Source organism: Bombus pascuorum, chromosome 12 (genome assembly GCF_905332965.1).
Source record: "Bombus pascuorum chromosome 12, iyBomPasc1.1, whole genome shotgun sequence".
NCBI classification, from domain to species: Eukaryota; Metazoa; Arthropoda; class Insecta; order Hymenoptera; family Apidae; genus Bombus; species Bombus pascuorum.
In genome coordinates this window covers 12,167,270-12,181,834 of record NC_083499.1, presented here as the reverse complement: position 1 = coordinate 12,181,834, position 14,565 = coordinate 12,167,270, and the positions used below count along the sequence as shown (strand labels likewise).

Here is a 14,565-nt window from a genome sequence, read left to right as displayed (position 1 = left end):
ATCGTATGCTGTTCGTATCTGTTTACTTATCTTGATCTGCAAAACTTCGAACGAGGTTCCCTCGTTTTTTGTAGATTCTTTTGATAGGAATCTCTTTATATTCTACAGAATCAATCGCTTGAAAAGTATCTGTTTTTTTTTTTAGGAATATCATATAATTTGAGAAATTATTCCACAGGATGTTTTATTCAACATTTAAATAAAATTAATCATTCGATATGGATACATAAGTTTATTACAACAATTTTGTAACCCTGTCAAGTATAATTGTTTCTTATATGTATTATTATATACAGCGACTTGGGGAATTATGGCCGAATGGAAATGTAAGATGGGGCATAAGTAACTTAACATAAAGCCGAATTTACACTCTTTCACTTTGCGTGTTGTTGCAACGCTGCTCTCATCCTCGTTTCGTCCGCGGATGAAAGCAGGTGTTCATCTACCGTGTTCTTCCAATATGAAACAATATAAATTCGACTTAAGTCGCATGAGGAACATGAGGCAACTTCGCACAATCGCACAGGATTCATCGAATATTCATGGCACGGCTCAGTTTAAATGCATTCGATCGTCTTCCTCCTGCGCCAAATTCCTTGTGTTGCGCCTTAGATCGTCTAAAAGTTTTGATGGTAATCTCATCGTCAATCTACAAGAAGAAAAGAATAAGAAAAGAAAACGAAGAAGATTCGAATCTACTGTTTGTTTGAAATGTTTTCTTCTTTTTTTTTTTTTTTTTTTTTATATTTCTCATGTTTGTATCTTGAAACTCTTATTGCAACTTTATATACAATTTTAATTTCACAGTTTGTAACCTCGTTAATTAGTTTGGCTAATTAAATTCGCCAATTTTCTATTGGATGAAATATACATTTTAATGTTTCCTGCTTTCGTCGTACTCACGGAATTAACGATAATTTTCGTTGACTGAAACGACGACAACGACCCTTCCCATCCGGTGAATATCCTAATTTACACCGTTTTCTAGACAGTCTTTTGGACGGATTGTCCGTGGATGATGATGCCCGGTCATCATGCTTCGTTGGATTTTCCATCTTATCCTCAAACAGGCTTGTAATTTTGTCACTCAACCTCATTCTTAGTATACTGTCGTCGCTAGTTGAATTTTCTAAACTTTCAGTCGATGAACTAGCTAAGGTTTCGTTCGTTTTTTCAGCGTCCACTGGTAGAAGAATTTCCGCGTTTTCTATGGTAGAATTTGCATTTGTCTCGCTGATCGAAGGAGATGTCGAATTTTGAGAGGAAGAATCGGATGTTTCAGAGACATTGATTTGTTCTGATGGAACTGTTTCGGTGGTAGTTGTAGTACTGGTGGTGGGCTTGACGGTCGGTTTCAACGTAAAGTCGGCGTAATCGTAGAAATAATCGTATTCCTGTAATTCAAGATCGTGTTAATTTACTCGACGCTACTTTCTTCGTGTCCTAGAAACGCGACAATTTGCTTAGATATTTTTTACGACCCCCTTATCTTTTACTCCTGCGCGCTTCACTTTAAATCAATGTTACCACGTACTACCGTAAATCTCTTAAGTCTAGATGCAACATATTTATCACGCCGTTAGTAAAGATAAAAATCAACGATAATAATAGTTCTTGTTATCGCGTCATCTGACCGTACCGCTTATCGAGGTACATTAACGTCCCAGCGGGAACATCGCGACCGATAGTCATCGTTTTACCGTGTAATCGTCAAGCATCTCCGGGTCCAACAACGCCACCACTTGCACATCCTTCAGGTGGACTTGCACGTTTAGATCACCGGTTTGTCGTTGATCATAGGTCGTCGCCGGTAAGGACAGACCAGTCACAACGTGATAAGCGAACACGAGGAGGAGGCCGTAACGCGGATACATGACGAAGAGGACCGTTTTGCTTCGATGGGCCACGAAGCGATGGAAAAATGCACGAGGATCGTCGACGGGATTGAGACTGACCGGGGTCCGGTTAAAAGACGGCGTTATACCGATGCTCTACCTTGATATAGTGGTCAGTACACCGAGAAACCGGTATTCTTTGTCGCCGAACGGTCATGAGAGCCTCGAGCACAGTGGCCGGACATTGGCCCCATCGTGTACCGATATACCAGGGAAGCGTGCACACACGAGAATGCAAAGCGATTCCGATTTAAATATTAAAACGCTACTCTAAACGTCTCCCACAGCCTCGCGGGAACGGTATACGCGTATAGAGAAGACAAATAAAGATCTTCCTAGAGCGGATGGTGGGATACCTTTTATATCGGTCGCGTAACGTTGTCCTTGTCCAAAGTTAACGCAACCAGGGAAACGAGACGAGAATATATCGTAAATTAGGGGAGACATTGATAAAACGGAATACTATCGGCAGATATCGAATCGTACGCTCTTCGCAAAGATATTTCAAGATAAAACGAAGATAATACATCGAAAAGGAAACGAGTAAAGGAGGTATAGCTCTGAAAGAAACGTTTGACGAGAAACCATTGGACAGAGTATAGTATTTAACATTATAAACTGTATTTTATAATATAGTATATTACGATATTACTAATACTAGTTATGTAGAAATCACTGGTTAGTGATCTCTATAGTGATCGTAATTCCCTCGCAATTCACTCGCAACTGTCTCGCTATTCACTTGCTACTCACTCGTAACTCCCTCGCTATTGCGACTCTCAAACTTTAGTCGCAACTGACTAACGACTACCTTTTATTCCACGGTTTTGTTCCACGGATTTGGATGACTCGCGGTCAAATACGCTTTTTTCAATTACCTAGTGTCATAAAGGGCTACAAGCATACAGTCCATCGGAATTTACCATTTTTCCATTGCTTTTCACCTGTAGTTCGTCGGAACTTTCCCCAGGATTTTCCCCCAATACTACAGATATACATAAGTAAATAAAAGATTGGTTCGTAACGATTAATCATTGTCGTTAATTATTATTGTAGAATATTTAAAATAAACATAAACATAGTAATTTTTACGTTACACGGGAAAATATTGCAAAGATGTCAATGTTCCTTAATTTACGATACGCGAATAACACGGTACATATAAGATGAACGGTGTATACTGTAAATGAAAATTACTGCGACGTAGTTAGAAATTTGTTATGGTAAATTACAAATTTATTACGGCATTTATACACGCAGGTCCTAAAGTCGTAACGATAGTAAAGCGCGTTAGGATGCGCTACGCGGATATTTTTGATTGTGACTTTATCCATTATTGTGAAACCGCAGGAAATAATCGTGACCCGATGAATATAAACTTTCTACGAATGAACAACATGGCAGCAAAGAGGCGTTAGGATGATACTAGAAATAAAAACGGTCGATTACGCAAATTCGGTGTCATCGATGTGTCTTTCGATGTTTTGATTCACGATCGTTTTTTAATGTGTGACGTCGAATCAACAAATGCCGCGGATATGGTTCGATTGGTATCGATATAGAGATCTTGAATGGAACCACGATGACACTAACGAAGACTGGTTGAAATGTCATGTGCTGTTTTATACGCACAACCGAGGAAGTTCACCGTGTCGTTTTCCTAATTCAGTGCTTAGTGCTTGATATCGTGTTCGAAAGGAACCCACGCATAATTTTCGCCCATTACAAAAAAAAAAAAAAAAGTCTTGCGTCAGGCATCGAAACATTATTATCTACTCCTCTGAATATTATATCGCGTCGTTTATCATGTTTCGTTGTGACGTAAACAATGTTCCAGTTTTTTAAAAAACCTGGTAAATATTTTTTGATGTTTCGCTGACGAAAGGGTTGCTCGATAATTACATCGTAGTTAACCTAAACGCAAAATATTTATGTCTTCGTCGTTCCAATCTTTAAACTCTGTTTTCCTTCGCTTGTTTCGCGTCATCACCGAAAATCAAAATATTTTTCAAGCGTGTACTTATTAGTAACATTTACCGGGGTTGTAATTGCAGGACAAAAAGACAGACCCAGATCTTTCCAAACCTCTCCCACAAAATCAACAAGCTCTGGGAAATCATTCGGGGATGTATTCAATAGTGGCTCTTCGATTCAAACATCGACAGATGCATTGTGCAGCCTTGAGGAGGAAGAGGAGGATGAAATTCTGAATGGCGAAACGGAAGAAATATGTTCCTTCAACTCTCAGCTTTCTAAGACGCTTCCACAGATACTTGCAGACAAAGGTGCTCTAGGCTATTTCATTCAGTTTATGGAAACACAGAATTGTATAGCGCTTATTAAGTTTTGGCTCGAAGTGGAATGCCTGTGCAGTTCGTATAATGTATTAGAGAATACGACGGAGGGTATCGAATGCTTAAATTGTATAAAGAATACGAATAATATTTCTAATTCGATAGACAACAATGAAAATTTCCAATGCGACGTGGCACAGAATAATATAAATAGTCACGAAAGTAAGAAACTATTATTCGATGAATATGTAAATAGTAATGATGTGAAATCAAATTGCAACGACATGCCAAAGACTAGTCGAACCGTAAGCAAAACGAGACAATCAAATCACAACTGCAGAAGAAGAAACATGGCTACCATTAGGCAAGACGTGTTAAGAATTCATAAAAGGTATATTACCAAGGATACTTTGGGTACGAATCAAATCCCCGAAGACCTGAAAATAAAAATGGAGAAAGTTCTTACCTGTGAAAACATTGAGCCTATGTTGCAGTGCCTATCGGCTGTTCAAAAGATCGTGTATCAGATATTAGAAAATGAGTGAGTATAAGAACTGTGAAATGCTTGTACTATTTAGATTTTGGAATTTAAATGCAATTCTTTCTAGACACATTAATGACTTTCTACGAAGTGAATTTCACTGCAAACATCAGATTGATGTTCTTACAAGTGGCAATGTACAGTTAGCAGATATATTGTACAATGAAACAGCATTCTTTTATTTTATGGAGTTTATGGAACTTGAGAATAAACGTGAATTATTAGACTTTTGGATGTCAGTCATGAGCTATAAACAAAATTTATTAGAAAAAAAGGATGCTGCAGATCCTGAGGAAGCACAAACCGATGCTCTAATTATTTACGACAAGTACTGATTTACCTAACAGTTTCCTTCTTTTATGATTTTGTAAATAGATCAATAACGAGGCCATCGATATTATCATTGTTCAAATCATTATAGGTATTTTAGCTTACAAGCAACGATGCCCCTTGGTTTTAGCGATAAAATTCGTTTCCAAGTCGAACAGAACATTTGTCGCGAAGATGGAGAAGGGCCACAACCCGATTGTTTTGATAAACCTTGTAGAATTGTATATAATTTCCTGAATAAGGTAAAGATACTGTGTTAACGTAATAAAAAATGCTAGTACTCCTTCAGAACCATTGCTATCGATAAGATTCAGTGGCTTCGACTTTAGATAACAGAAAATTCTTTTCCAGTATTATCTACCTACCTTCTTATCATCTCAGTTATATTACAAATACTTATCAGAATTAATCAGTACTATACAAAGCAGTCCGTGCTCGAATTTACATCCTAGGCTGAAAAGAGCAGGTTTGTGTTGGTTTACATTTATCATACTCTATGTAATCGATAGTGAGATAAAAATAAAATGATTTCAACAAAATTTTTAAATATCTGTAGGTTCTGATTGCAGTAGCGAGGTCAGTTCTGTTAGTATCAATATGCAGAATACCCTGCAGGCAGGGAATGAAGGAAATAAATTGAACAATAATAAAAAGATTACTGGTGGTATGAACATTGATACCAGACAACTTTATGATCCAGATTCCTTATGGAAACGTCACAAATATAGGTAATTGTAAAACAAAAATGCTGTGCAATATAAATATTTCAAGATATATCTTGTTTACTTTATAGTTTGAGCGTCGGTTATATTGATTCGTTAGGCAGATTCGTTACCGAGATAGACCCCGACCCTCAAAGAAAATACGGTGAGTTATTTCGATCAGTTACCTCGAATGTACAACGTGGATTGATATAATCGTTTCAAAATAATTTTAGAATCTCGATTAACACGTGCTGTAAAAAGGCTTGTAAATATGGAGCAGGATAAGGTAAGTTTCATGCTCATCAGTAATGTTTATATGACATTCAACGCATGATGATTTTTAATTTTTTTGTGTGTGCGAATCTAAATTGAAATCGATATAATTAGGCCAAAGAGGAGTTAGCATGGAAGATTGCTGAGATGATCGTTCGTGAGATCACCTCTTTGACTCGAGGAGCTTCGAATTTTTCATCTTGATGACAGACGCTAAGTTCGACATCGATTTATTTCTTTTACGTAATATACTTTGCGCTTTAAGTGTTTTTAAGGTAAATATTCTGTTTAACATTGTGTATGTTTTCTTAATTTTTTATAAAACGACATCGCGTATTCCAAGTGCCAAATTGCGTAATGATAAATCTAATTATTTCACTATGAAATATAGCAATTGAAAGAGGAGTGAGTTCGTATCCATAAGTTTTAATATATTTATTTGCCTTTCGCAACACGTTTAGAACACACGTGTATAGTATCAAATTTATTATAAAATTGTCTATAAGGGACAAGCACGTGTATATTTTCTACGTTTGTAAGAATTCTTTTCAGAAAGTTTGTTTTTTTTGTTGCGATATTATTTCACTTTATTCGCACATTCGTGATAAGTTTAATAATTTCAGGTTTCGTAAAAATAATAAAAAAAAATTATTGCAGTTGAAGGAAACGGATAATAATATTACTGTAAATGAAATACAAAGCTCTCGTTTATTTAAGACATAATAGCAAACCGTACAAACGAAAACAATAATTTTCAAGTGCTTTAACTTCATACTCTTTCTAACGTTTATGAGATTATAAAAGTATTCGTTTCTATTCTAAAATATAATTGTAATTTTAAGGCGACTATATTAGACGACTTATATATATTATATAAGGATGTACAGAGCATATGTATTGTGTCGCGTTCAATATAGCGTATTACTTAAATTATTCAACTGCCAAGTATTTCTATAATTCGGTACATTTCTTGTATCTTCTGTGTACGTAAATGTCTTTTGTTTGCAAAAATATAAAAAGTGAAAAAAAGTATTTTATACGCGATAGGTAAACAATTTATGACATATCGTAAAGGAGTGTGATTGGAATGCGATATGTATGTCTTAAAAATCAACGAATGAAATGCAGTGTAGATATTAATTAGAAAGTGAGTGGCCGTTTGACGAAATTGTAGATTTTTAGCAGTCGAGTTTCAAATAATAATTTCATTTATTTCGCACAAACCTTCGCAAGTTTACTACAGATATATATATAATAATTACTACAGATTCTTTGAGGCGCTCTTACATTTTAAATGTTTATACTTGGCAGTATTTATTATAGAATTTTTAAGTGATTTATACAAAGCATTCAGTTTGTTACTCGTAGAATCGAAAAACTTTTATATACGGATCAGTCTTGTTATGTATAGCTAGGATTAGTCGGTAATATATAGCATTACATAAAACTTATTTTATTAAAATCGAATATATTTTTAGAAGAAAGTATAAAGAAAATGAAAATTGCTATACATAATGTACTAAGAAGATGAGTTGGATAATGTGATGAACGTATGCAATCCAAGACTAATGTTCTTAAAATGTTAGTGGATTTTAAGTTGAACGACGCACGTTAGTTCCTCTTCCTTTAAAGATAAAAGGATAATTATTTTAAAAATAGATTAATCAATCTTGCATATAAATCTTACAGTATTTTGGCGGTTTATACTTTTACAATGATTTGTATTTTTAAGGCTATAGAAGATTTCGTTTTTATGTTTCAGCGAGCATTCAAGCTTTGTACGTTAGTATGAACGAACAAATTTTGTATTGGTTATTATATTCCTTATATTCAGACAGAAATTCTGGTGCTACGCGTAAATACAATTCGTTACCGAAAAACATAGTCTTGGTACTCTTTATAAAATATATATGTAAATCTCTAGAAAAAGGAGTATTCGATCATTTGTTAATAGCGATGTACATAAGAATTTTTTTATTAAAAGGAGAGGGGTTGTTGCACGAATGAAATTTGTTAATCAAAAAGATCAAGACATCTCTTTTGAAAATTCTACGTGTATTATTTGTAGATCTGTATTCTTTAAAGGTGCTCTTTATTAACCGTAATAAAAACGACAAATTATCATGTTTTTTAAATCAAAATATTAGTTATATTAGCATGTGATGTACTCGCGCAACGTTCAGTGATGCTTAACACTTTGTAATTTATTCAGACTGAATTGCAACATGAAAATATTAGATGTATGATAAAAGGTTACGCTCATTAAACAGTACTTCTCTATATAGATGTGTTCTTCTTATATATGTAAAAAATAAAATCTTTTAACATTTATAACAATTAACAAATGTATTTAGCAAATTAGTACGAAGAATCAATTTTCCATAAAGCTCCTTATCGCTACAAGGAGAAATATCTATAATTTCTAATCTCTAAGGAAAATCTTACTCTAAACGTGTAAGTTTATATGTAAAGAAAAAATTCTCTTATGTATACAATATTTCTATAGAAATAGTGATCCTCCAGTTATATTTTTCCCTTAAGCAATCTTCATCGTAAAATGGGCTATTGAGCACATTATCTCCTTAAAGCTTGAAAAACATATAAATATTAAAAATATAGCTTTCTTTAAAGCATACAAGGCAGTGGATTGTTTGTATTACTACGATTGAAAAAGGAACTTTCGGTATCACAGTTCTCAGAACGAAGAAGATCCGTTAATACTCGTATCTGGGGGACAGCCAAAGTTGGGATCCAGTAAGGGCGATGATTCCGATAATCGCGTATTTTTGCCTCCTTTCCCTAAATTCTGACAGCATTCCAATCGAAACTTCTCCTTCTTACTCCATCTTTTGTAAACAAGAGCATTGAAGAAAGCTTGAAGGGGATTTGTTACAGCCTATCGATAAAATATTCTCATGAATTGAATTTGTCGCATTGGTCTTAAAAAATATACATACCATTATGTACCAAAGAGTAATGATAATTTTGACCGGTAGTTGGAACCATAAAGTCCATAATAAAATTCCGTTAATTAGATTCGGTAACCAGCATACGTAATAAACAAAATTAGTCAATGCAAATTTGAGCTTTATCGCTTGTACCAATTTCCTTTCTCTACTTGTTATTTGTGCCAAACTACAAGTGACAGCAGTTTGAAGATCTCGCGTCGACGCGAAATATAACACAGGATTGACTATCATGACCACTGCTAATAGCACATAAGTAGCACAATAGTTTGGCAGAATACGTAATGTAACGGTGGATAACGATGTTAAACTATGACAACTGGGAAAAGAAAAGTGTCATGATACTTTAACAGAAATAACAATGGGTAACGTTGTGGCACGCCATTAAATTGAAACAAAAACTAACTTTGCATCTGGCATATATAAGATCGTTAAGCCAAATGTAGTCAAAATTGCTGGACATATCCATGCAAAGGCATGGTAACAAGTAGAATGTCCAGATCTGTCTCCTAGTAACAGTTTCATGTCTATGGCATAGCAAAGAGTCCAGATCCATGTTGCCATATAGAAATACTGTATCCAAGCCTGGTAATTTTTTTTTGGTATTAATATGACGAAAGATTAAAACGAATACAGGTTACTAATGCAGTGAATTTTTTAATACAATTACTTTACCGACAAAAGTGCACAAAAGACAACGCTCGACGTATCATTTTGCATTGGCATTATGGATTTAAAATTCATCCATATCGCCGATCTAATAAATACACCTAGAAAAAATTCAAATCGAGAGGAGAAAGGTGACTTTGTTCGTATTTTTATCTATTTCATATTTTTTCAGTATTAGATAACAAATGTAATTACCTAACGAGGCTAAGAGGTCTGCAATTGCAAGCCATACGATGATTTCTCTTCCTCTAGATACGGATAAGCTTTGCCACCTGTGAGAATGACTAGACGCTTCTCTTGGAAGTATCTACAAAACAATCTCGTCAGTGATTTATAAGATTTTACTAAAAAAATTTCCCTTACCTGATACATTGCACCTAGGATACCTATAGAAGAAGAGAGCATACAAACAGTGTTGTACAAATCTGTATTGAATTCTTGCATTATTACAATTGCCATATCTGTACTGTTAGAATGATGACAACAGAATGTTTGTATCGTTGGATCAGCCATGATTTATTTGATATCGATTCCTTTCTTCTTCATCAATTAAATATACATATATGTATATACACACACGATAAGAAATAATTAAATGTTCGATAATACACTAGTTATTTCGTAACCTGATCTATGTATCAAATGTATGGGATATGGATGGAACGATTTACGGTTACTCGAAAGACACCTTTCCAAAAAATCTTTTCGAGGAATCAATAAGAATGCGTTCATTTTTACGTTAAAACGAAGCCGTACGAGATTTCCGGCACATTCATTTGCACGCCATATTTTAACACTTTATGTTTCGAACAGAAGGTAATTATGCATATACCTTCTGCGGATAATACAGACTTCTAATAATAATCGTTAATTAAATAATACAGTTTAACGTACTCTTCGTGATCTCCTTATCTTTTTAAACGATTGGAATTCATATCTACATTTGTTGCTTGTAATTAAGTTCAACGTTATTCCTTTAAATATTTTATTACCACTGTAAGTAAATATATCGAGATATGGAGGAAAAAAGAAGAAATCTCGATTACATATATACTTTTGTTATTACTGATTATTACCGAATACACATTTAACGTTCGATTATGTTTCTAATGAACTATTCATATTTATTACAGAAATATCACGCTTCAACTGCGCTTTCCTCCTCCTTTTTATCATGTTTTTTCCATTTAGGAGCTCTTGCTTCCGGATATTTTTCAGCGAGAAAACTACACACGTCGTCATATTGAGCTCTTAATCTGATTACAACCTGATCCTGATCCCTGCGACGTTCTTGTTTACGTAAATGAAATAACCACGAAGGTAATTTCGTGAAAAATGGTGCAGGCTTTTTTTTCTGCAAAGGAATTCTTCCATTCATTATGTACTGTTTAAAATCTAAAATTTCGTCTTGTGGAATTTCTTGAGAGGTTCGGACTATCGATGGCGAAGCAAGTACAGTAGGAAAATAATTATTTTCTTTCCTCATTTCGACCAAATGCAATTTTTTATCATTTGCCATTTCTTCGTACGTTTTCTAAAAATATCGTTAATAATATTATTATCGATATACTGCAAAGTTGCATATAATGCGAAAAGTACCGTTCTTCTTTGCTACCACTTAACATAATTTCGATCAATCGTACCTGTTGCAGTAAGCCGACGAAGAAAGCTTTTACGATGTAAGCCACGTTTTTAGATCCTTCGACTTTAGCGTACAAATCTTTGATACCAATTGCTTCGCAACATGTTCTAATAGCACGATGACATTTCAGTCCATAACCCTTCTCTCTTTGTTGTACGAATACTTTCGTTTTTCCAAATTGTCCATAAAAGTCATGGAGTACTAGAACAAAAGGTGTTGTAATTTTACACAGTTATATAATAACTGATAATAGACAACAAAAGACACAAGAGGATTGTTTACCGGTATGTTCGTTACGTCTTTCGATGTACATCAATCTAAGTCCTGCCCTGTTTTTAGCTGTATTTATGGTTGATTTAAATTCACGTCCTGTTACCTGTGCAAATCCAGCCAAGCCTTTTCCATTTCCAGTAATAACCATACCGCAACAACGTTTTGCTCTACCCATACTACTGGTCATAATGGATGAACTTTTAGCAACTAATATCCAAGATTCGAATCCATGGAAAATATCTGAATTGGTAAAAATTTCACTTACAATTTATATGTATATATATATATATATATATATACGTATATATGTATCGAACAATTATATTACAAACCGCCATCGATAGGATCTGGTGGTCCGATTTTCCTTCCACCAGGCTGACTTCCAGTCCAACCTCGGTTTAAAGGGTGAATTTTGAATCGTTTTGTTTTGAATAGAGTATTAACTGGCGCGGTATCAAGATTATTTTGTTCTTCCGGCGTAAGACGTCTTTGTTGAATCGCATATTCTCCGTGCATGACAGGGGCATTCAATCCAGGAAATACGAACGGTATTTTTCCATAACCCAATTTTTGACCACGATTTAAATCTCTGGGCTTTATACCACCTTTTCCTCTTCCTCTTCTTTTACCAGCATTACTAACGCTTGTAACAGATTTCCATAATTGCGTAGCTGGTCCTAAACACAGGTGATATTTCCAGATTATCAGCGCTCGAGCAGAACTCAACAAATGTTTCTTAAAGCGTGTGGACGAAAGTTACTTACTTCTCATATAAAAGCTAGTATTCCTTGCATGTTGCGATAATAAAATCTGCGGTGTCAATAAACCACTGATGGTAGCTGAAAATAATTTGTCGATGAAATTGTGTTGTCACTTCAAAGTTAAAGAATTAAGAAAATTCTATAGGATATAGTTTGATGACACATTTTAGGTTATATAAGCAAAAACAAAACAATTATAAATAAAGTTTTGTAGAAAAGCGATATGTGAGAAATATTTTATGTAAATTACCATTACTCGCAACGCTGGTACTTTTTACATAATTTGTAATTACTTTAGAAGCATGGTATATCCATTTTGCCATTTTAGCCTTATCGTTGTGAAGCTTCTAAAGAGATTTTCCTACCGAGAGGAACACGATAGTTGAGAAAACGGACGACGGATGCCGCTTAATGTCGTTTTACTTATCACGTATTGACGTATATGCAGACGGAGAGAGTGCATCTCGTCCGTGTATATGCATAACGAAAGGATAATTTTGTTATCGAAAAGCTGGAAAAGTTAAAGATCTATGAAGTACTAATGTAAGATTAAAATATTCCAACGACTTACTCGAAATAAATATTTCAACGTTTCAATATTAACGAATCGTTTTAGAAGTTGAGCTATCGAAATTGTACGCGTAGCATAAGCTAGAATCTCGTTGCGTTTGATTAAGGGAATACGAAGAAGCGAATTTCATCTATTTCCGTTTAAAAAAGAAAAACGGTAAATACGAGAGGAATGCACAGCTAGCGACACGTTGCATCGTGGTAGCAAACCATCGAACGACGTCAATCGGTTAGACAGTCGCGTACCGTCGCTATTCTTGATAAGGGTGGTCGGTAAAATCGTGGTAGGCACCCGACGAAGAAAAATTCGATAAAATGCATAGCAGAGTGGGATGAAATTTTTCCAAGGACAATGCCAGACGTAAAACGCTAGAAAAGGACAGAACTAGACAGGTAATCGGAGAAAGAGGAATAGAAAGAGAAGCGATAAAGGTGGGCTGTGCCGAAGCTGGTGGCCATGAGACGGTAGTAGATTAGGTAGACGAGGTGGTTCCTGGCTGGGATATCAGGGATCGGAGGCGCGATAGGCGGACGTATAACGGAAGATCTATAGGTTTGACCAACGGCGTGGCGGCGAGCAGCGCGGGACATGCCCGAGCAATAGTTGAACCGCGCGGAAAGCGATCCAATGGAATCGCATGGGCGCGTTCATTGGCGGGGCTCCTCCAATGACGGGATGGTTAGGGTGTCGGGTTTGGCTCGGAGGTTGGTTAGGTGGCCCCGCGAACCCCTCTAGAGGAAGGCGAGTGGGAGCCCTTCTCTCACACGCAAAAGGGGACATCTCATCACGATTCTTGGTAGCAGGCACTTCTCCGTAGTGGGCACTCCACTCATCGTGTCGTCGTACGGGTTCTCCGCGAGAGGCTGTGGGGCCCGAGCCCGGACGAACGAACGAATCAACGAACGAACGAGTGAACGAACGAAAGAACGAACAAACGAACGAACAAACGAACGAACGAACGAACGAAGGAACGAAGGAACGAAGGAAGGAAGGAAGGAACGAACGAACGAACGAACGAACGAACGAACGAACGAACGAACAAACGAGCGAACGAGCGAGCGAGCGAGCGAGCGCGACCGGCCGAGCCGCTGCGCTGGTCGAGTGGGTCTAAGCGGCCGTGAGGACCTCTCCAGGAGTACCCGACAGTCCTCTTCATTCATTCATCCATCCATCCATCCATCCATCTATCCAGCCAGCGAGCCAGCCAGCGAACCAGCCAAGCCAGCCAGCCAGCCAGCCAGCCAGCCAGCCAGCCAGCTAGCGAGCCAGCCAGCAAGCCATCCATCCATAGACGCTCTCTCCTCTCCTACGGAGAGAGAGTGTATCCTCGACGAAGGTGGAGGCGAACCGTAGAGTGGTACATCTACCATCGTCTCTCTATCGGCAGAGTCCAAGGACTCGAAGACCCCCCGGGTGATTTCAGTCGGCCGCCGGCCGGCTCTGGCCGGCCACTCTCCTCCTCGACCACGTGTGTGTCATTCTTCCGTTCTCGCCTTTCGTTCCGTATCGTTTCGCGTCGCGTCGCGTCGTGCCGTGCCTTCGTCGCTCTACGTTTCGTGTTGTGCCTCTAGGATCTTCTTCGTCTAGCGAAAGACGTTCGATCGGTCGTGTGCGAACGCGAAAAGAATTAGACGGTCGACCTTGGT

The 14,565-nt window shown here is 36.8% G+C and overlaps 4 protein-coding genes across 7 annotated transcripts; 1 reads left to right on the top strand and 3 right to left on the bottom strand.

Moving 5' to 3' along the window:
* Positions 1–217: 217 nt before the first annotated feature.
* Positions 218–3,239, bottom strand: LOC132912935 (uncharacterized). 3 transcript variants are annotated; one of them, XM_060970773.1, is made up of 3 exons: positions 3,128–3,239; positions 904–1,394; positions 218–649 (listed from the first exon to the last, which is right to left on the bottom strand). In XM_060970773.1, the coding sequence occupies exons 1-3, from the start codon at positions 3,227–3,229 to the stop codon at positions 553–555; spliced, it is 690 nt and encodes a 229-aa protein (XP_060826756.1). In that variant the 5' UTR covers positions 3,230–3,239; the 3' UTR covers positions 218–552. The 3 variants fall into 3 exon arrangements, with proteins under 3 accessions (XP_060826756.1, XP_060826757.1, XP_060826754.1); XM_060970774.1 differs by lacking the exon at positions 3,128–3,239 and adding an exon at positions 1,996–2,470; XM_060970771.1 differs by lacking the exon at positions 3,128–3,239 and adding an exon at positions 1,701–2,461.
* Positions 2,670–8,061, top strand: LOC132912906 (A-kinase anchor protein 10, mitochondrial). 2 transcript variants are annotated; one of them, XM_060970725.1, is made up of 9 exons: positions 2,670–2,896; positions 3,950–4,730; positions 4,798–5,058; positions 5,152–5,302; positions 5,412–5,526; positions 5,617–5,788; positions 5,854–5,927; positions 5,998–6,050; positions 6,152–8,061. In XM_060970725.1, exons 1-9 carry the CDS (start codon positions 2,740–2,742, stop codon positions 6,239–6,241), a joined length of 1,854 nt encoding a protein of 617 aa, XP_060826708.1. In that variant the 5' UTR covers positions 2,670–2,739; the 3' UTR covers positions 6,242–8,061. The 2 variants fall into 2 exon arrangements, with proteins under 2 accessions (XP_060826708.1, XP_060826709.1); XM_060970726.1 differs by lacking the exon at positions 2,670–2,896 and adding an exon at positions 3,188–3,748.
* Positions 8,062–8,557: 496 nt separating this feature from the next.
* LOC132912924 (G-protein coupled receptor 143-like) lies at positions 8,558–10,611 on the bottom strand. Its single transcript, XM_060970755.1, has 6 exons — positions 10,036–10,611; positions 9,868–9,979; positions 9,679–9,773; positions 9,410–9,588; positions 8,995–9,322; positions 8,558–8,933 (listed from the first exon to the last, which is right to left on the bottom strand). Exons 1-6 carry the CDS (start codon positions 10,183–10,185, stop codon positions 8,733–8,735), a joined length of 1,065 nt encoding a protein of 354 aa, XP_060826738.1. The 5' UTR covers positions 10,186–10,611; the 3' UTR covers positions 8,558–8,732.
* Positions 10,612–10,723: 112 nt separating this feature from the next.
* Positions 10,724–12,754, bottom strand: LOC132912920 (small ribosomal subunit protein uS5m). Its single transcript, XM_060970750.1, has 6 exons — positions 12,599–12,754; positions 12,352–12,426; positions 11,920–12,264; positions 11,597–11,827; positions 11,316–11,515; positions 10,724–11,206 (listed from the first exon to the last, which is right to left on the bottom strand). Exons 1-6 carry the CDS (start codon positions 12,669–12,671, stop codon positions 10,811–10,813), a joined length of 1,320 nt encoding a protein of 439 aa, XP_060826733.1. The 5' UTR covers positions 12,672–12,754; the 3' UTR covers positions 10,724–10,810.
* Positions 12,755–14,565: the final 1,811 nt, after the last annotated feature.